General features: G+C 45.7%; 1 protein-coding gene across 1 annotated transcript in view; it reads right to left on the bottom strand.

Annotated features, from left to right (window-relative positions):
• Positions 1-23,136, bottom strand: part of IWS1 (interacts with SUPT6H, CTD assembly factor 1) — a 52,878-nt gene that overhangs the window by 26,725 nt on the left and 3,017 nt on the right. Inside the window, exons 2-5 of the mRNA XM_077290934.1 lie at positions 10,943-11,055; positions 9,121-10,849; positions 7,844-8,036; positions 5,797-5,854 (exon numbers count right to left, since the gene is read on the bottom strand). Of these exons, the coding sequence (XP_077147049.1) occupies positions 5,797-5,854; positions 7,844-8,036; positions 9,121-10,849; positions 10,943-11,055 (2,093 nt within the window). The remainder of the gene's footprint in view (positions 1-5,796; positions 5,855-7,843; positions 8,037-9,120; positions 10,850-10,942; positions 11,056-23,136) is intronic.

Genomic DNA, 23,136 nt, shown 5'->3' with positions numbered 1-23,136 from the left:
TTCAGTCTGCGATTCCCCGACACCCCGTCGCCTGCCTCCAGTCTACGATTCCCCGACACCCCGTCGCCTGCCTCCAGTCTGCGATTCCCCGACACCCCGTCGCCTGCCTCCAGTCTGCGATTCCCCGACACCCCGTCGCCTGCCTTCAGTCTGCGATTCCCCGACACCCCGTCTCCTGCCTCCAGTCTGCGATTCCCCGACACCCCGTCTCCTGCCTCCAGTTTGCGATTCCCCGACACCCCGTCGCCTGCCTCCAGTCTGCGATTCCCCGACACCCCGTCGCCTGCCTTCAGTCTGCGATTCCCCGACACCCCGTCGCCTGCCTCCAGTCTACGATTCCCCGACACCCCGTCGCCTGCCTCCAGTCTGCGATTCCCCGACACCCCGTCGCCTGCCTCCAGTCTGTGATTCCCCGACACCCCGTCGCCTGCCTCCAGTCTGTGATTCCCCGACACCCCGTCGCCTGCCTCCAGTCTGCGATTCCCTGACAACGTCGCCTGCCTCCAGTCTGCGATTTCCCGACACCCCATCGCCTGCCTCCAGTCTGCAATTCCCCGACACGTCTCCTGCCTCCAGTCTGCAATTCCCTGACACCCCGTCGCCTGCCTCCAGTCTGCGATTCCCCGACACCCAGTCTCCTGCCTTTGACTTTTTCAGATTTAAAAAAAAAAAAAAAAAAAAATCTACAAAATAAAAAAAAAAAATTAATTGTAATTCTGACCATGTGGTCTATATTATTGAGTGCTCAGCATGTAAACTCCAATAAGTTGGTTCCACTATTCACTAATTAAAAAATAGAATAAGAACATTTATATGACATCTCACAACCAACTCTCTCTCCCCTCTGTACCAGTCTGTCACTGTAAACCTGTTTACTGCAAACGATATCTATAACCCTGTATGTAACCCCTTTCTCATGTACAGCACCATGGAATTAATGGTGCTATATAAATAATTATTATTATATTAACTACACATAATATTTCAAATTTATCAAAACATGAAGCATTTTGGATATATTTATTAAATACAAGTGTTCCATCAGGTTCGAACCTTTAAAAAGAAATTATGTTGCATTACTGTTTGTTTCATCGATATTAGTTTGACAAGTCCAGTTTTTAACATTTAGTTCATGGTCTTATACATTTGTTGAATGTGTGTTTTTTTTTCTTCCCCTCTTTCCACACCTGTTACAGTGCCTACAAGTAGTATTCATCCCCCTGCAGATTTAGCAGGTTTAATAAGATGCAAATAAGTTAGAGCCTTCAAACTTCAAACAAGAGCAGGATTTATTAACAGATGCATAAATCTTACAAACCAAAAAGTTTTGTTGCTCAGTTAAATTTTTATAAATTTTAAACATAAAAGTGTGGGTCAATTATTATTCAACCCCTAGGTTTAATATTTTGTGGAATAACCTTTGTTTGCAATTACTGCTAATAATCGTCTTTTATAAGACCTGATCAGGCCGGCACAGGTCTCTGGAGTTATCTTGGCCCACTCCTTCATGCAGATCTTCTCCAAGTTATCTAGGTTCTTTGGGTGTCTCATGTGGACTTTAATCTTGAGCTCCTTCCACAAGTTTTCAATTGGGTTAAGGTCAGGAGACTGACTAGGCCACTGCAACACCTTGATTTTTTGCCTCTTGAACCAGGCCTTGGTTTTCTTGGCTGTGTGCTTTGGGTTGTTGTCTTGTTGGAAGATGAAATGACGACCCATCTTAAGATCCTTGATGGAGGAGCGGAGGTTCTTGGCCAAAATCTCCAGGTAGGCCGTGCTATCCATCTTCCCATGGATGCGGACCAGATGGCCAGGCCCCTTGGCTGAGAAACAGCCCCACAGCATGATGCTGCCACCACCATGCTTGACTGTAGGGATGGTATTCTTGGGGTTGTATGCAGTGCCATCCAGTCTCCAAACATCACGTGTGTGGTTGGCACCAAAGATCTCGATCTTGGTCTCATCAGACCAGAGAACCTTGAACCAGTCAGTCTCAGAGTCCTCCAAGTGATCATAAGCAAACTGTAGACGAGCCTTGACATGACGCTTTGAAAGTAAAGGTACCTTACGGGCTCGTCTGGAACGGAGACCATTGCGGTGGAGTACGTTACTTATGGTATTGACTGAAACCAATGTCCCCACTGCCATGAGATCTTCCCGGAGCTCCTTCCTTGTTGTCCTTGGGTTAGCCTTGACTCTTCGGACAAGCCTGGCCTCGGCACGGGAGGAAACTTTCAAAGGCTGTCCAGGCCGTGGAAGGCTAACAGTAGTTCCATAAGCCTTCCACTTCCGGATGATGCTCCCAACAGTGGAGACAGGTAGGCCCAACTCCTTGGAAAGGGTTTTGTACCCCTTGCCAGCCTTGTGACCCTCCACGATCTTGTCTCTGATGGCCTTGGAATGCTCCTTTGTCTTTCCCATGTTGACCATGTTTGAGTGCTGTTCACAAGTTTGGGGAGGGTCTTAAATAGTCAGAAAAGGCTGGAAAAAGAGATAATTAATCCAAACATGTGAAGCTCATTGTTCTTTGTGCCTGAACTACTTCTTAATACTTTAGGGGAACCAAACAGAATTCTGGTGGGTTGAGGGGTTGAATAATAAATGACCCTCTGAAAAAACTTTTCCCAATTTAAAAAAAAAATAAACAAAGAAATAACATTCTTTTTTGCTGCAGTGCATTTCACACTTCCAGGCTGATCTACAGTCCAAATGTCACAATGCCAAGTTAATTCCAAATGTGTAAACCTGCTAAATCTGCAGGGGATTGAATACTACTTGTAGGCACTGTATGTCTTTGTATAAATTGGTGCTATGCCTGGTCAGAGCTAACAGACTAAGAACACTTGTGTGTTCGAAACAACAGTTTATACAGGCACTCTCCTTCCGCTATACCCGGTTTTTGCATGTCTCACAGCTTACTTCTATTTTAAATGAATGCTGTTAAAGTTAAGTGATGTTCTCTCTTGGAGCTGGATTCCCTTTTTCCCACATGTGCATCTCTAGGCGTCTGACAGACACGCGAATCCGTGCTCAAGATTCCTGGACTCATAAGAAAATTCATCTAAAGGGTGAGCTGAATATATCTTTTTCAGCAGACATTTCAATATACCACATATATCTTCTATTGACTGACATTTGAGAGTCTACCCTGAACTTTATGACCTTAAGCAACCCCTTTGACAGTTACTCAGGAATACTGTAACCTTCTAACCTGGAATCATTAACTGCCATAACCTCTCCGCAATGCACCGGGCGGTGGGCCTGGAACATTCAGCCAGAGTCCCGATATATTTTTAAATGTCTATTGCTTTTCTCTTTCTATATACCCCCTTTTCCAACCATAATGTATCCTATTTATTAATTCATTGACTGACATAGGCTGCGAGTCCAACCAACGCAATTATTTTGCGAGCTTTGTTTAGTATTCGTGATAATCCAACAGGTAACAGGGATTCCAAACCTGTCGACTCTCCCAGATACCCAAACACACATATCTTGGGGTCCGCCTGAAGTTGCACCCCGAAAAGCCTTTGTATTAGGGCCAAGGTATTTGTCCAATATGAGCCCAATCACCTACATTCCCAAAACATGTGCATTAAATATATGTGTCGCCCGCCCCACATTAGGGCATTCCACATTTGAGAGAACCATAATCTTAAAAAGGAAGATCAGCATTCTATACACACAGGGCCGGCTCCAAGGTTTTGTGGGCCCCAAGTGAAAGTCTCAGTGGGCCCCTTTAACACATACCACAATTCATGATGCACAGATACAGCAGAAAAATATAGGTACAGTACAATGCCAAAGATTTCACTTACTTCTTACATTACATGAGTGATATCTATTGTAAAATTCTACAATAGCTCAGAAATGCGACAGTATAGTCCTCCATACAGTATACAAGGGCCCCATATAAGGCTCCATACAGTAACAGTATACAATGGGCCCCATATAACGCTCCATACAGTATACAATGGGCCCCATATAACGCTCCATACAGTATACAATGGGCCCCATATAATGCTCCATACAGTATACGTTAAGCCCCATATAACGCTCCATACAGTATACAAGGGCCCCATATAAGGCTCCATACAGTATACAATGGGCCCCATATAACGCTCCATACAGTATACAATGGGCCCCATATAACGCTCCATACAGTATACAATGGGCCCCATATAATGCTCCATACAGTATACGTTAAGCCCCATATAACGCTCCATACAGTATACAATGGGCCCCATATAATGCTCCATACAGTATACGTTAAGCCCCATATAACGCTCCATACAGTATACAATGGGCCCCATATAACGCTCCATACAATATACAATGGGCCCCATATAATGCTCCATACAGTATACGATGGGCCCCATATAACGCTCCATACAGTATACGATGGGCCCCATATAATGCTCCATACAGTATACGTTAAGCCCCATATAACGCTCCATACAGTATACAAGGGCCCCATATAAGGCTCCATACAGTATACAATGGGCCCCATATAACGCTCCATACAGTATACAATGGGCCCCATATAACGCTCCATACAGTATACAATGGGCCCCATATAATGCTCCATACAGTATACGTTAAGCCCCATATAACGCTCCATACAGTATACAAGGGCCCCATATAAGGCTCCATACAGTATACAATGGGCCCCATATAACGCTCCATACAGTATACAATGGGCCCCATATAACGCTCCATACAATATACAATGGGCCCCATATAATGCTCCATACAGTATACGATGGGCCCCATATAACGCTCCATACAGTATACGATGGGCCCCATATAATGCTCCATACAGTATACGTTAAGCCCCATATAACGCTCCATATAGTATACAATGGGCCTCATATGACGCTCCATATATAATGGGCCCCAAATGATGCACCATATATGAGCCCCATATGACACTCCATATATACCAGGCCCCATACGACGCTCCATATATAATGGGCCCCATATGACGCTCCATATATAATGGGCCCCATATGACGCTCCATATATAATGGGCCCCATATGACGCTCTGCTCCAGACACCTCAGAGTCAGCGTCTTCCAGCTCTCTGCACTGACTGCTCAGGCAAACGGTGCACACTAGTCATGTCATCGTGCCCTCTGACCTGTACCGTCACAGTGAAAAGACGCCGCAGTGCTCCGGCACGTGCCCAGGTGCTGATGCCGGCCTTGTATACACACTATGAGGTATAGCTGTGAAGTCAGATTCACATGGAGACAATCTAGGAATATGCTCCGACAACTCCTTCCACTGCTGCTCTTCCGTAATTTACCTCATTTTAGTTTTATGGTACTGGAACGGGACTGCAGTAGTTCCTGATAATTTCTAGAAATTAGACCAGTCATACATTTTGCAGATGCTAATGACTCAAGTGCATAACTTTTTAGAATTCCAGGTGCTGAATCACAAAACAATCTGGAACGAGTCTCAATTGTAGGTATTGGAAAGAGGTAGCCGGGGAAAGTCCATACCCTTGAAGTTTATTGAAGCTCTTCAGTGTACCATTTTCTAATAAATTTTCCACCTTTTGTATTCCCCTCAGCTTCCATCTCACAAAGCCCTCTAATTTTCCAGACTCCACAAATTTATGATTGTTCCATAACGGAGTTAATTTGGAACAGCCGGTAATTCCCAACCATCTCTTACCCCTATCCCATACTTTGTACATTAGTGATAAAGTTTGACTGTACGTACATATTATATACACAAAAACCTAGGTCATTTTCTGACAATAAGGGAAAGCTATTAATTCTTCCTTACCGTAAACTCTTCCCCCTCTTCATCACCAGACTCTCCAAAAATGTCGGCAATTAGATTTCTGCATAAGAAAAATACAACATTAGTTTTGCTTATATAGCACTATCATATTCTGCAGTGCTTTACAAAAAAAAAGGAAAAAAAAAATAAGAAAAAACTGCATTTCTTGCACTAAAATGTTGCTTTAGCAACAATTGTTTTTCTTCTTACAGGAGGTAATCAGAAAGAGTGCCCAATATGTGGTAAAAAAAACAAAAAACAAAACTACATTTAGAGCACACTGCAAAGCCCCGAAGGGAAGGAGCTTGAAGCACCAAAACAGCAGACACCCCCTTCTTCCCCAAAAAGTGACCACCACATTTCACAAACTACACCCATCAAAGTATTTGTCTGGAAGTATAATGAGCATGTCAGCACAACATTTTTACAATTTAACTGCCGTTTTAGGCCCAAATTATTCACTTTCACAGAAGGTATTAGGTTAAAATGGACACCGACTTGTTATGCAAATTCTAGGGAACACTAATTTGCCTTATGGGTCATACAATTCTGTTTGGGAACATAGTAGGGCTTTGAAGGAGCACTTTTTTACATCTTGCTACTTTTCCACACTCTAAAAGTGGTTTTGTTTTTTTCTTTTATTTTTTTGAATCACTATTTTTTTTTAGCTGTAATATCTCTATTTCTCTGCTGACAGCTGTACGAAAGCTTATTTTTTGCAGGACTAAAGGCCCCGTCTCACATAGCGAGATCGCTAGCGAGATCGCTGCTGAGTCACTAGTTTTGTGACGCAACAGCGACCTCAGTAGCGATCTCGCTATGTGTGACACGTACCAGCGATCAGGCCCCTGCTGCGAGATCGCTGGTCGTGTCGGAATGGCCTGGACCTTTTTCCTTTTTTTGGTCGTTGAGGTCCCGCTGACATCGCTGAATCGGTGTGTGTGACACCGATCCAGCGATGTCTTCACTGGTAACCAGGGTAAACATCGGGTTACTAAGCGCAGGGCCGCGCTTAGTAACCCGATGTTTACCCTGGTTACCAGCGTAAATGTAAAAAAAAACAAACAGTACATACTCACCATCTGTTGCCCGTCAGGTCCCTTGGCGTCTGCTTCCTGCTCTGACTGAGCCGCCGTAAAGTGAGAGCACAGCAGTGACGTCACCGCTGCGCTCTGCTCTCACTGTACGGCACTCAGAGCAGGAAGCAGACGGCAAGGGACCTGACGGGCAACAGATGGTGAGTATGTACTGTTTGGTTTTTTTTACATTTACGCTGGTAACCAGGGTAAACATCGGGTTACTAAGCGCGGCCCTGCGCTTAGTAACCCGATGTTTACCCTGGTTACCCGGGTGCTGCAGGGGGACTTCGGCATCGTTGAAGACAGTTTCAACGATGCCGAAGTCGTTCCCCTGATCGTTGGTCGCTGGAGAGAGCTGTCTGTGTGACAGCTCCCCAGCGACCACACAGCGACGCTGCAGCGATCAGCATCGTTGTCTGTATCGCTGCAGCGTCGCTGTGTGAGACGGGGCCTTAAATGAAGTCTTTATTTGTCTAGCAATTATTGAATCCCTTTCTATTCTGATTTTTAGGAGGTAAATGAAAACAAAAAACAAACAAAAGAAATTCGAGCTTTTCTTCTTTACGCCATCCACTATGGTAATTCTTTGACCTTTGGCTGCCATGATAACCATCAGCACCGCACAATCACATTGGGGTGATAGATGGAGCGCCTTCTCTCTTAGAACCATCTGGATGCTGCAGTCGCTATTGATGGCAGTATGTAAAGGGTTGTACCGTCCACCATGGTACTGTGGCTGCAGAAATCTGCTGCCAGTCAAGCAGGAATACTGTGCCTCCATAATCACCATGAAGTACATGTACGTCTTAATGCAGGAAAACCTCTCTCAAACACATGTACATCAAATCTAGGGAAGGGGTTAAACAATAACATGTTTGTCACCTAACATCATAAGGATGTCAAAACATTGCAATAGCTACATATACACAGACTTGGCATGCCCTTGAATGGTCTATGTTGATGTTACTTACTCCTCATCATTTCCAGATTCACTGTCACTACCAAACAGCTTATTCTCTCCACCCTTTGGCTCGTCTTTGGATTTTTCTCCATCCTCTGCTTCACTATCAGATGACACTGCCTTCTTTTTTTGAGGAGTTTTCTTAGAGGACTCATCGCTGTCAGAGTCATCACCATCTGAGAGGATTCGACTCTTCTTAGCGGCTGCATTGGAAATAGAAAATGATTATGGACAATGCAAAGAAAGCTCATACCTCAATCATCGTTCATAGGGGAGTACAAGACTGTTCAATGCGGTGCTCCGCTCACAATAACCAAACGATTATATGATGGCATGGCGTAAAGTGCATATCTACGGGCTTCCGCACAAATCAGATAAAGGTCAACCGAACCTGTCGATTTCGGTGGGACTGTCTGATGTGTACAGGGACCTCCCATCTCTCTTGCTCTGGGACAGGAATTTCCATGCCTGCTCCTTTTATTGTCAGGGGAAATCACCTCTTTACCCATCGAAAACACATGAATGGTAAACAGAGCCAAGCGTTCACCTATATGGTGGAGTCGGGAGAGATGACTGTCACACGATCTCCATCTCATGTGTTTGACCATATCTCGCTATTCTGTACTAAATCATTGCCCCCCAGCCCTCCCCCCCCCCCAGAAACCTATGCGAAACGTGCGTAGGGGCTGGTATTCCACTTCCACACTACGACCATGATGGGTGAGGATCAGTCTTGTACATATTTATATGATTAGATGTCTGTTGGGACATATATTGCCTGTTATTATATGGCCTATATACTTTAAGAACCGGATACCTCGGGTCGGATACCTTTTACTAGTGTGGAGTTGTGGATGTATTACCTGTGTCCTTCATTTGTGTAGTTACCCTGAGATGATTATACGCTATTACTATATTGTTGTAAATGGTGACTTTAATATGTTATTTTGTTATTGAATAAATACTATCTTTCTATTTTCAAAAGACAGTTTTGACTCCAATTGTTCTAATTTTATATCTGTACTAAATCATGTACAGTATTTTATTTTATTTATTTATTTATTTTTTTAAACAAAGCTGGTCAGGTGTCAAAAGCACAAATTAAGTAAATAAGTTCTCAATATTTAAGAAGCAAAATATTCATAAGGGGAACTTCATAGAGGAGCAAAGTTTAATTTTGTACAGGAAATAAGAATCACTTTAGTTGTAAATTATAATTTTGGCTTGTAATTACATAGAGGTAAAGTAAGTAATAGGTGGTTATTTGCATAGTTTGGTCTTTTATACCTGGTTTATCAGATGTCTCTTCATCTTCACTGTCAGAAAGAACCGTTTTCTTCTTTACAACTTTCTTGTTGCCCTCCTCTTCACTCTCTGAAGCTACCTTCTTTTTGGCACTCTCACTTGCGCTGTCATCACTGCCTGAACTTTTTCGCTGTGCCCTTTTTCTTCTTCTCTTGGTAATTTTCCTTCCCATTTCATCATCACTATCATCTGATGACAAAATTTTTCTTTTCATCCTGGGAAATTCATCCTCTGAATTAGCAGCTGCTTGTTTAGCAGGTGTATCTTCTTCAGAATCACTGTGCACTGGTTTAGATGGACGTTCCTCATCTGAATCGCTAACGGCGCGCTTAGCAGGGGCTTCATCATCGGAGTCAACAATTTTTCGTTTAGCAGGGGCCTCTTCTTCTGAACCACTTGCCCTTTTTTTAGGGGCATCATCATCTGATCCACTAAGAGCACGCCTTGCAAGGCGCTTAACAGGTCTCTCATCCTCAGAGTCACTTGCCACTTGCTTGGCAGGAGCTTCATCTTCAGAGCTGGCTACATGCTTTTTAGGAACTTCCTCTTCCGAGTCACTGGCCACTCGCTTCTTTGGGGTTTCATCTTCCGAGTCACTGGCCACCCGCTTCTTTGGGGTTTCATCTTCTGAGTCACTGGCCACCCGCTTCTTTGGGGTTTCATCTTCTGAGTCACTGGCCACTCGCTTCTTTGGGGTTTCATCTTCCGAGTCACTGGCCACACTCTTCTTAGGTGTCTCATCTTCAGAGTCACTGGCCACACGTTTCTTAGGGGCTTCGTCTTCCGAATCACTGCCTGCATGCTTCTTTTGGGCTTCATCTTCCGAGTCACTGCCTGCATGCTTCTTTTGGGCTTCGTCTTCCGAGTCACTGCCTGCATGCTTCTTTGGGGCTTCATCTTCCGAGTCACTGCCTGCATGCTTCTTTGGGGCTTCGTCCTCCGAGTCACTGCCTGCATGCTTCTTTGGGGCTTCTTCTTCAGAGTCACTGCCTGCATGCTTCTTTGGGGCTTCGTCTTCGGAGTCACTGCCTGCATGCTTCTTTGGGGCTTCGTCTTCAGAGTCACTGCCAGCATGCTTCTTTGGGGCTTCGTCTTCAGAGTCACTGTCTGCATGCTTCTTTGGAGCTTCGTCTTCGGAGTCACTGCCTGCATGCTCCTTTGGGGCTTCGTCTTCAGAGTCACTGCCTGCATGCTCCTTTGGGGCTTCATCCTCCGAGTCACTACCTAAATGTTTGATTGGGGCCTCATCCTCTGAATCACTTCTGGCATGCCTTGCAGGGTTCTCATCCTCAGAATCACTGGCGATATGCCTTGCAGGGGGCTCATCCTCAGAATCGTTGCCAGAATGTTTGTCAGGGGCCTCATTGTCAGAGTCGTTGACTTTATCCCCCTTTCTTTTTGTAGGACTTTCCTCATCAGAATCACTGGCTGAGTGTCTAGACTGTACCTCTTCCTCAGAGTCACTCGCTGCACCTTTGAAGGGAGTGCCATCATCATCACTGTCCTTTTGACGGGGTGCTTCATCCTCTGAATCACTAGCAACATGATTATGAGCTCCTTCTGTTTCAGAGTCACTAGCATTGCGATTAAAACTATCATTCTCTATGTCACTGGAGTTACGTGGCCTATGTCCATCATCATCTGAATCATTGGCTTCATTTTCTGAACCGCTGCCTCGATCTTTGTTTCCTTCTGCATCACTGTTGTCATTCTAAGAAGTCAAAAATACCAATTTAATTAAAGCATAGAACACAAACTAACAGCTATTAGACATGACATGAGTACACATTTTTCATTTTCATACCTCATATCTATTTGCTGGACTTTCACCTTCTGATCCGTGCTGTTCATGATCATTTCCTTCATCGTCAGAGCCAGACTCCCGCTCATCTTGTACGGGGGTTGCACCTCCATCATCTGCAAATAGAAATGACAACAATTAGACGTGTACAATAAAAGGTAAACATGATATGTCTATACAGCTCTGGTTTAATCAGGGATACTCAAAGGGAATCTGTCGGTAGGTTTTTGCTATGTAAGATGTCGTGCCTCCTGGTCCAGCAACCTTCCCCTCCTGTTACAGACACCTCACTGCCTACAGACATTGTACATAGAGAACCTGGTGGTGGCAGCTTTCTCTGCTTCATTGCCAAATCTAAAACCTCTGATTGTGTGAGAACAGCTGCACCCAGGAATCAAAGTGATACATCGCTGGATTCAGCTTCTCTTTGCCTACATCAGTCTGATCTCAGTAGAGGGAGCAAAAACCTGGTGACAGATTTTCTTTAAAAACAATACGACAAATAAACTAGATGAAGTATAAGGCTGGGTGCCCACGATCCGAAACTAGCAGCACATTGGACACAGCGTATGTTTGCTGCGTCCAAAGCACTGCCTTCTATTGAACGCAGGTAAATCTGCATGTGTTCACTGAACCGTGCAGATTTACCACATCCAGTACATTCTATTGATGTAATTATTCTGGCGGAGACTAACATCTCTGCAAGAGAAGCTGATATGCTGCGGCCTGGAAAGACGCGGCGCATGTCAGTCTACATCGGCGATCAGCAGGTGTGGATGCATTGTGGACATGGGATTTCTTGAAATCCCATCCACTATGCTGTCACAGCTGGATGATGCGAGTTGGACGTTGCATAAATAAGCAGCATCATGCCTGCAGCAGTTCCTGATCGCTGGCACATACCCTAACTGCTGCTTTTCTTGCTGTGTTTTTTTAGGATCACAACGTTCAGTTTTGCTTCCAACATGCCAGCATGAATAATATAAGGTGTCAGGCCACTAATGCAAATATCAAAAAACTGAGTCACATCCAAACATAAATCAGGTCTGAACAGGTGCTTACCTAGAGTCGCCAACTCATATACAATGAAACAGATAAGGCAGTACTCTGTAGCGCTATAGCATGCAAACTAAAAAATATTAAAGCTGAATTGCATTACTGCACTAGAAATATGAAAAATTGAGAATGCTTAGCGCAAAAAAATCGGTATTAGTCTTACCGGTAATTATGTTTCCAGGAGTCCATACTGACAGCACCCAGGAGGACGTCCTCCTCCTCCTTGCTGGGACAGGAAACACACGAGAGTTCAAATATCCGGTACCTCCCACCGATCCTCAGTGTTGTAACAAGGACCAACTCATGGAATGATGCAAATAAAATTTTAATATTTGAAACTCAATACACAGAATATAGATAACATAACTCTGAATATATATATGTAATTTATAATAGATATGGGAGGGAACTACCGGTGCTGTCAGTATGGACTCCTGGAAACATAATTACCGGTAAGACTAATACCGATTTTCCAGGACGTCCCTCCTGACAGCACCCAGGAGAAGTACCAGATCATCTCCTTAGGGTGGGACTACCGCTTGGAGGACTTTCCTCCCAAAAGCCGTGTGCTGACCAGACATAACATCAAGCTTATAATGTTTACAGAAAGTGTCTGTCCTGGCCCAAGAAGCGGCCTTACAGATCTGCTCTACGGTAGCTCCCGCACGCTCAGCCCAAGAGGCAGACACCCCCCGGGTAGAATGGGCTTTTAAACCTGGAGGAGGGGATAAACCCTCGGACTGATAGGCGTGAGAGATTACCGCAGTAATCCAACGGGCGATAGAGGCTCTAGAGGCTTTCTTACCCTTATTTTTTCCCCCAAATAAAATAAAAAGGTTAGAATCTATACGCCAGGAGTTCGTGGCCTGTAAATAATCTAACACTCCTTGCCTAACATCGAGAGATTGCAGAGCCCTTTCTTTCTCGTTGGAGGGGTTATTACAAAAGGAAGGGAGAATTATTTCTTGGTTCCTATTTTTTGTGGAAGCTACCTTTGGTACAAAAGCTGGGTCTAATTTCAGTATTAGGCTATCCTCCCTGATTTGTAGGTAGGGATCTCTGATACATAGCGCCTGAATTTCTCCAATTCTTTTAGCCGTGGTGATCGCAACCAAGAAGGCCATTTTCCGAGTGCGAATAGCTATCGGCATATCATCACCCGGAGTGTAAATACCTTTACATAGTGCTCTAAGAACAAGGTTAAGGTCCCAGGCTGGGGACAAGTGCCGGATGGTGGGACGCATTCTCTGGGTGGCCCGAATAAAGCGTATTATCCATGGGTGTGATGCTAAGGGGTAGTCTAGATAAGAACTTAACGCTGACACTTGTACTTTTAATGTGCTAGGTCGAAGCCCCGAGTTGAACCCTTTCTGCAGAAAGTCCAAGATAACAGGAATGTTCGGTGAGCCTGATGCAACATCGGACCTGCCACTTTCTGAACAAAAACGTTTCCAAATCTTCCGGTATATGGCTGATGTAACCGGTTTCCTGCTGCTTTGTATAGTAGATATGACTTGGTCTGACAGGCCTTTGGACTTCAGGATGATCCTCTCAGGATCCAGGCTGAAAGACAGAGTCTGCTTGGATCTGGATGATAGACTGGACCTTGGTGGATGACTCTTCCGCTGGCAGGCAGAATGACTGGGTTGTCCATTGCTAGTGTTCCCAGCACTGGAAACCAACTCCTCTTTGGCCAATACGGAACTACTAGGATGACCGTTGTCTGATCCTCCTTGATCTTCCGAAGGACAGCTGGAATTAACGCCAACGGTGGGAAGGCGTATGAGAGGGAATGGTTCCATTTCTGACTCAGAGCATCTACCCCTTCTGGAAGATCCGATGGGTTCAGGGAGAAGAATCTTGGAGTCTTCGAGTTCCTTCTGCTTGCGAAGAGGTCGATGCTGGGAGTTCCCCAACGAAAGCATAGTTGCCGAAAAATGTTCTGGTCCAGTTCCCACTCTGTTGGACACAATTTTTGTCTGCTTAAGTAGTCTGCTACTATGTTCTGAGAACCTTCTAGGTGGATAGCTTTTAGGGAGAGTATAGTGTCTTCGGCCCAGCTGAAGATTTCTTCTGCTAAATCTTGCAGAGGTTGATATCTTGGTCCTCCCTGATGATTCAGGAATGAGACTGTCGTTACATTGTCGGAGAAAATTCTTACGTGCCGGTTTAGGAGGAAAGGGCGATTGTGTTTTAACGCCTGCCATACAGCGTACAGCTCTTTGTAATTTGATGATCTGTTCCTTATGCTTTCTGGCCACTTGCCTTGCAAGATTCTGCCCTGTAGATGAGCTCCCCAACCCCATGCACTGGCGTCTGTAGTGATAACTACATAGGGTGAGGAGATCCATAGAACGCCCACTTCTAGGTTTTTTGTGCGAGTCCACCAATGGAGGGATCTTCGAGTTGGACCCGTCAGCCTCAATGTAGCCTCTAGTGAAGATTTCCGGCGATCCCATACCGACAGGATTTGTCGTTGCAGACGTCTTGAGTGTGCCTGAGCCCACCTTACACATGGGATGCAAGCCGTCATAAGGCCGAGGACCTGCATAGCCATCCTTATAGAAGCTCGATGCTCCAGTAGGTACTTGACTCGATCTTGAATTATTCTTCTTTTGCCCTCCGGTAAGCAGGATATTCTGCGACTGGAGTCCAAAAGCACCCCTAGGTAGGTTACTCTTTAGTCTGGAAGAAGGCTGGACTTCTGCCGGTTTATTACCCAGCCTAGGTGTTCCATCGTTGCTATCGTTTGATTTCTGTGAACTTCCAAGATCTCCACTGAATCTGCTACTAAAAGGAAATCGTCCAGGTACGGGATTATTATGACTCCTTGTCTTCTCAGAAATGCCACCATTTCTGATATAAGCTTTGTAAAGATGCGAGGAGCAGAGGCCAGCCCGAAGGGAAGGCCCTGAAATTGGAAGTGGCAGGTCCGGGTTGGTAGTTTTACTGCGAACCTTAGCAGGTTTTGAGACATGGGATGTATTGGGACCTGGTAATAAGCCCTCTTTAGATCGATGGTACACATGACCGCGTTCTGATTTATTAGCTGAATCGCTGAGCGGATAGACTCCATGCGAAACCTTTTGTATCTCACCCAGACATTTAACGGCTTTAAGTTTATGATCGTGCGAGTGTCGCCCGATGGCCGTGAGATAGTGAATAGGGAGGAGTAGTGACCCGTTCCTATCTCTGAGTGAGGGACCGGAATGATTACTTCGGTTCTGAGCATGTTTTGTAAGTCTTTTAGAATGGCTGAATCTGCAGTGACGATAGTTGGTGTAATATACCTTTCTGGGGGAGGAGCGTAGAGTTCTATGTTGTATCCCCTGGAGACAATGCTGAGAACCCACTGATTCTGAGTGATCTGAGCCCAGTTTTCTGCGAACCTCCGAAGCCTCCCCCGATGCCTGTGGCGTCATAGTGATTTATTCTTGTATGCAGGGTTAAAGAAGGAACCTCTGTTCCTGTAGCTCTGTCCACGGGAGCCTCTGAAGGATCCTCTACTGGCCCGACCCTGACCTTTAGGCTCAAACTGTTTCTTGGGAAAGAAGAAGCCTCTCCGAAAGGACTGAGGACGCTTATTTTTGTCCTCAGGAAATCCTTTCTTTTTATCACTGGCTGATTCAAGGATAGTGTCTAAAGTAGGTCCAAACACTCTCTGTCCCGAGAATGGAATAGAGCAGAGTTTGGATTTAGAGGCGTTGTCGCCAGACCATGACCTCAACCACACAGCTCGCCTAGCTGCATTAGATAAGGAACTATTACGAGCTGCAAATCTAACTGATTCCGCTGTCATATCTGACAAGAAGGCCGTTGCCGATTTCATTAAAGGAAGGGAATTTAGTATATCTGCTCTAGGTGTCTTATTGGATAGCTGCTCTTCCAGCTGCCCCATCCATATGTACATTGACCTTGCCACAGAAGTGGCTGCAATGTTTGTTTTGATCAGGGCTGCGGAAGATTCCCAAGCCCTCTTAAGTAATATATCGGCCTTCTAGTCCATTGGGTCACGAAGGCTAGAGGAGTCCTCGAAGGGTATAGCAGTCTTCTTGGTGACCTTCGCAACCGGGACGTCGATTTTAGGGACCTCGTCCCATAACTTGGCTTCCTCAGAGTCAAATGGTAATCGACTTTTAAAGTCGCGGGATAGTACCAAACGGCGTTCGGCCTCCTTCCATTCCTCTAGGATCATGGCCTTGATATGCTCACTTATAGGAAATACAGTCAAATTTCGTGCCACTAGACCCCCGAACATCAAGTCCTGTCTGGACTGAGGTTTAGATGTATCTTCTATCTGCATAGTACTCCTAACAGCATGTACGAGTCCATCTGTTTCTTCAGATTGAAATAGATACTTCCTGGCTAATTCCTGATTCTCCACTATTTCACCTTCTTCCTCTGCGAGCGAATCCCTGAGCTCGGAATCTTCCTCCGATGAATAATCAGGTTCCCCCTGTATTTCCTCCCGCCTGGGACGCTTACGACCGGGTATGGGACTGGCGGGCCGAGACTGCGACAGGCTGGATATAGAGGCCTGTACTTCTTCCCTTATAAGGGATCTCATCTCGGAAAACAGGGTTGTCTGTTCATCTTTCATGACCTTGGAGGTACATGAGGCACAGAGGGTTTTGTTATAGGCTTCTGGGAGCTTAGCATGACATAAAGGACATCTGGCGCTCTTCATAGTAGCTTTTCCCGATCTTTTAACTGTAACAGTGGGAACAGCGGAGTTTCCCTTATCCTAGGTAATGTAAGATAGGGAGTAATAGGCGGGGAAATATGAGGAGGTTACGGGGCTTAGGTCGTACTGCTCCAGGCAGTCTTACCCTCTCCTCGTCGATTCTATCTTCCATCGTTGATCCTGGCAGCCGATCCTGGCAGACGGTGTGGCCACTGCAGATGCTGGATGCAAAGAACGTAGCGACCGCTCTGTACAGTGTGCTCCCATATGGAGCGTCTGCCTCCCCGCTGAAGCGAACGCCACCGGAAGTGACGTTCCGCCGGCTCTGCCGATACCGGAAGTGACTCGGCTACCTTACACCCGGAAGCCTCGCCTGTCTGTAATCTCTCCGGGACTGCGTGCTCTGCAGAACGGAGGCCGGATCCTGCTGCGTCCTGAACCGAGAGCCTCCCCACCGGGAGGAGCGGTTCAATCCCGGAGTATCGTCCACTCCGGGCCTCTGGGGTAGAGGGACTCCCCTCCGGGGAGTTTCGACCCTGAGCTGCTTGACAGGGGGAAGGATTGGAAAACCGCTCGATCCCCCTGAGCTCGGTAAGCATGTGCTGCTTCTCTACGTGTGTCCCTCCGTGCAGGGACAGGAAAAACACTGAGGATCGGTGGGAGGTACCGGATATTTGAACTCTCGTGTGTTTCCTGTCCCAGCAAGGAGGAGGAGGATGTCCTCCTGGGTGCTGTCAGGAGGGACGTCCTGGAAATTGGCCAATTCATGTATACCTAGCAGCCACGTTAAGGCTTTTCTCGTTGCCAGGACCTAATGCCAATCCTCTCTCAGACAGTCTAAAGGTACCGTTACACTAAACGATTTACCAATGATCATGACCAGCGATACGACCTGGCCGTGATCGTTGGTAAGTCGTTGTGTGGTCGCTGGGGAGCTGTCACACAGACAGCTCTCTCCAGCGACCAACGATCAGGGGAACGACTTCGGCATCGTTAAAACTGTCTTCAAGTCCCCCTGCAGCACCCGGGTAACCAGGGTAAACATCGGGTTAGTGCAGGGCCGCGCTTAGTAACCCGATATTTACCCTGGTTACCATTGTAAAAGTAAAAAAAAAACCCACTACATACTCACATTCTGATGTCTGTCACGTTCCCCGCCGGCGTCCACAGGGTTAAAACTGCTTTCGGCAGGAGCGCTTGCTAATGCTGCGCTGCTGCCGAGAGCTTCCTGCACTGAATGTGTCAGCGCCGGCCATAAAGCAGAGCACAGCGGTCAGCAGTTTTAACCCTGTGGATGCCGGGGGACGTGACAGACATCAGAATGTGAGTATGTACTGTTTTTTTTTTTTTACTTTTACAATGGTAACCAGGGTAAATATCGGGTTACTAAGCGCGGCCCTGCACTTAGTAACCCGATGTTTACCCTGGTTACAAGTGAACACATCGCTGGATCGGCGTCACACACGCCGATCCAGCGATGTCAGCGGGTGATCAGCGACCAAAAAAAATTCTGGACTTCTAGCTCCGACCAGCGATATCACAGCAGGATCCTGATCGCTGCTGCGTATCAAACACAACGAGATCGCTATCCAGGACGCTGCAACGTCACGGATCGCTGTCGTTCTCGTTGGAAAGTTGCTCAGTGTGAAGGTACCTTTCCACTGCTAATTTAATTAAACTGTACTAACATCTAACAGCCAACACTAGCATCCATGTGCATGTCATTACACCAAGACAACTTGGGAAAATCACAAAAATAAAAGGGTTTCGCATCCTGCTGTACCTGCGTTCTTTCACCAAAAGCGCTGCAAAAACTGATGGCAATGTTTTATTTGCTGCTGTAACTTATTGCTTTCAAAGGATGCAAAAACATTTACGGTAAATAAGAGACATGCTGCAATTTTCCAATTCAGTCAGGAAAAAAAAAAAAAAAAACAAGTGTGTGCATGAGATTACTGAAGTCTCAGATCTTTTGCTGGTACTGTAAAAAGCAGATTTAATTTGGATGTAATAAGTAGCAAAACCGCAACGTGTGAACACAGCCTTATGCTTCTTTCACACTAGCGTCGGCACGGGGCCGTCGCTATGCGTCGACCCGACGTGCGTTGTGAAAGTAATGCCCGACGTGGGCAGCAGAAGCAGTTTTACAACCCTTCCTCTGCCCCATTGTAATGTCCGGGGAGGCATGCGTGGTCGAAAATAGCGGACACGACGCCCAAAAAAAGTTACATGTAACTTTTTGTGCCGACGGTCCGCCAAATCACGACGCAACCGTCACACGACGGATGCGACGTGTGGCACTCCGTCGCAATGCGTCGCTAATGAAACTCTATGGAGAAAAAAACGCATCATGCGGGCAACTTTGCAGGATGCGTTTTTCTACATAACGACGCATTGCGATGTGCGTCGAACGATGCTAATGTGAAAGTAGCCTTAAGCTGTTATTGCACAAGCTCCTGCTCCCTAGGCAGCAGACTTTCTATTTGTGGGGAAGTGAGCTCTTAATTGACAATGAGGTCCAGTGGCATTGTCACACTGGTCCGAAAATAGAAAAGAACATGTAAGCTGTGTATGTTTTGAAACTGCAAACTAAAAAAAACAAACGAGCAAGAGATTTATAATCATTAAATGGGTTGTCCAAGCTTGGGGTTCACATCTGCAGTCACATTGCGTGCTGTCGGGATTCTCCGGTGTTGGCGCCAGGAGCAGGTGGGTGCGTGACAAGTGAATTGAGCGAGGCAGAACACATCTAGTCATAATGTGGCTAGAAGTATTCTCCCAGCACCGGAGAATCCTAACGGTGTGCACAATGTGAGGATTCCCAAATCTGCAGCCATAGAGAGTGACTGCAAACTCAAACCTCAAGACTGGACATCACTTTACATTTTAATTAAAAATAAATTGGAGAGCTGCTGATTTTTACAAGTGCCTGATACTATCTTTGAAGATGGAAATAACCCTTTAATTCCCCAAAGTTAACATGCTGTATAATTTTGATCCTATTTACAGCAACTGCAAACAAACTACCGTAGTTGCGTATGCCGGCTGTCATAGGCTATACTTAGCACCAACACAGCGGGTGACAGCTTAACACACACACAGTGAGCAAATGACAACTTACATAAAGGAGGATGCAGATGACAATAGCCATAGGTCAATAGGGCACAAGAAGTAGTCTGGAGGTCAGTGTCAGACCACACGGGGTAACGCAGGGTCATGCTACAGCCAAGGAACAATCTGATTGTATTTTATTAAGAAAGAAGCAATAAGACATCACTGGCTTCACACATCTTAAATGGTCACCTGATTGGCAGACTACGAGTGCAAAGAGATCTACAGCTATAACTAAAGCAAATATGATCACTATTAAAAAAACACCACTACTATTTACATTCAGCCATAGTAGTACCAACAGTAATTTATAGGTAAAAAGTTTCAAAGGAACCTGCAACATGCAGCCCAAACAGTGAGCAGCATGTCCCAGCCATGTATGTTTATCAGAGAAAAACAAACCTTAATAGGTGGCGGGCCGAGCTATTGACTAGACATACAGGCGGGTCCCTGGCGAATTCTCCCCACGAGCTGACAGTAGCTGACAAACCTCTGGCTATAAGCACACATAGTTTTAATAGTTGCTGAGAACCCAGCTGCAATAGGTTTTCCTCAGAAATGCCAAATCTGGGAAGCTACAGCCAGTGGCTGATGCTTGTTGCCCGCAGTTCCCTTTAAATAGGTTTGTTGTGTAACTGAAACCGCTTCTATGGGAGAGAAAGCTTGCCTCTAGTCATTGTGGCAGCATCGGGGGTGTAGGCTGTCTGTCAAGGTGCATGCAGTGATTATAGGCGTCACTGTGTAGTGGGAGGGTGACAGCTCACTGCTCCGATGACTGGAAGTGATTGGCTGCAGGGAGAAGAACACTGAATTTTCTCACTGCAACTGCTCTTCTAGCTAAACAGACGAGTACCCTGTGACCTGCAGATTACCACTATGGCTTTAATTAGATAGATGACTGTTTTAGCTGACAGGTCGCCTTTAACCCCTTAATGCAATATCACATATACACGATTGCAGGACTGATCACGTGTGGTGGGAAGGACTCAGGAGACGAGTGCCCTCCACGTGTGGCAAATATCAACTATGTTAAATAGCCAGACCTGTCTTTAAAAGCTGTGGCTGATGCCAAGCTCCGCCTGTGGCCACTAGCCATTTAGATGCCACTGTCAATTTCTGACAGCAGAAAAATTTCCATGGAAAGTGCGCTGCTGCTCGCGCTTATCGGCTCCATTCAGCGTCCCATGGCAAATTATAGGATACTATGACAGCAGCGGGCCTGCTGAAGGCTCCCCCTCCCCAATCGCCACCATCTTGGCCCTCCTCATACAGCTGAGCTTCAGCGGACACCATATACTGCAATATGCAATACTGTGGTATTGCCGTATAAGTGATCAGATGATCAAATAAAAAAGGTTATATATATTTGTACAGAATATGTAACATTTGGTATCACCGTGCTCATAAAAGTCTAATCAAAATATAAAATTAATTGACCCGATCAGTTAACAAACAAGAAAAAAACAAAAAAAACACAACTGGAGTCCTCAGTGGTTGATATCATTTAAAGACTCACTAAAAAGATGGTAATAAATAGAAGCTTTCCAGACCACTCAGGTCTCTCCATCAGGGATAGAATAACACAAAATATGAAGAGTCCCATTTTATCTACTGGGTAACAGTACAAAAACATATACGTAATAAAAGCAGATCAAAATGTATATCGCCAAAAATGGAATTAATAAAACTTTCTGCTTATCACGCAAAAAACAAGCCCTCACACAGATCAATGAATAACTCGAAAAATCAAGACAAAAATAAAAAAAGTTGTTTAATGAATTTCAAATTTATTTTTACTCCACTTAAAATGAAGAACAAAACAAATCTATTCAAGTTTGATACCACCGTAATTATTCTGGCCTGAAGAATCATGATTCACAGCAACTTTAACCACAAAATATTTGGGGTTTTGTTAGACAGCCGAACAAGTTGGAAACCCTAGTAATCTGCAGACTGCCACAATGGCTTCAGGCCTTTTTTTAGTTGACAGGTTCCCTTTCACATGTACCTTACTGCGGGGGGGGGGGGGGGGGGGGGGGGGGGGGGGTGTTGTTGGGGATAATCGCATGCGGAGAGGGCTCAAGAGCTGAGCTTTTTCCACATGCAACAGAAACTGGCTACAGTAAATTGCTGGTATATGTCTCTTAGTGATCATACAGACGCCCGTGTTTTCCACAAACAGAACAAGTACCCATTATCTATGCTGCTACTGACATATCCGTTTTGTTGTCCAGCAGCATGGATGAAAATTTCCGATACTATTCCACGGGTCTGTAAAAAATCCCATACACTACATGAGTGGCATCAGTGCGTACTCCTTGATTAACATTGCCAAAGATAGGAGAAGCTTTGTAATCCATTTATCCGCCTGTGAAAAACACTGATGGTTCTCGTCTCCAAAACACTGATTATACACGTCCCATTTTTTTTCTGCGTATGTGAAAAACACCAACATCTAAATGAAGCCTAAGGGTACCGTCACACAGTGGCATTTTTATCGCTACGACGGTACGATCCGTGACGTTCCAGCGATATCCATACGATCTCGCAGTGTCTGACACGCAGCAGCGATCAGGGACCCTGCTGAGAATCGTACGTCGTAGCAGATCGTTTGAAACTTTCTTTCGTCGCTGGATCTCCCGCTGTCATCGCTGGATCGTTGTGTGTGACAGCGATCCAGCGATGCGTTCGCTTGTAACCAGGGTAAACATCGGGTTACTAAGCGCAGGGCCACGCTTAGTAACCCGATGTTTACCGTGGTTACCAGCGTAAAAGTAAAAAAAAAAAAACCGTACATACTCACCATCTGATGTCCGTCAGGTCCCTTGCCGTCTGCTTCCCGCTCTGACTGACTGCCGGCCGGAAAGTGAGAGCAGATCACAGCGGTGACGTCACCGCTGCACTCTGCTCTCACTGTACGGCCGGATCTCAGTCAGAGCGGGAAGCAGACGGCAAGGGACCTGACGGACATCAGATGGTGAGTATGTACGGTTTTTTTTTTTTTACTTTTACGCTGGTAACCACGGTAAACATCGGGTTACTAAGCGCGGCCCTGCGCTTAGTAACCCGATGTTTACCCTGGTTACCAGCGAACCTCGGCATCGTTGGTCGCTGGAGAGCGGTCAGTGTGACAGCTCCCCAGCGACCACACAACCACTTACCAACGATCACGGCCAGGTCGTATCGCAGGTCGTGATCGTTGGTAAATCGTATAGTGAGACGGTACCCTAAGAGCCATGGCAGGAGCGGAGTTGCTAGCTACTTAGATGCCGCTGCCACCACAGAATTGTCAGAAAAACAAAAGCCACAGCAAAATAGCATTTTTTTTTTTATTTAAATTCCACTT

Source organism: Ranitomeya variabilis, chromosome 2 (genome assembly GCF_051348905.1).
Source record: "Ranitomeya variabilis isolate aRanVar5 chromosome 2, aRanVar5.hap1, whole genome shotgun sequence".
NCBI classification, from domain to species: domain Eukaryota; kingdom Metazoa; phylum Chordata; class Amphibia; order Anura; family Dendrobatidae; genus Ranitomeya; species Ranitomeya variabilis.
Note: the sequence above shows the minus strand (reverse complement) of the source record. Positions and strands in the feature narration are given on the sequence as shown.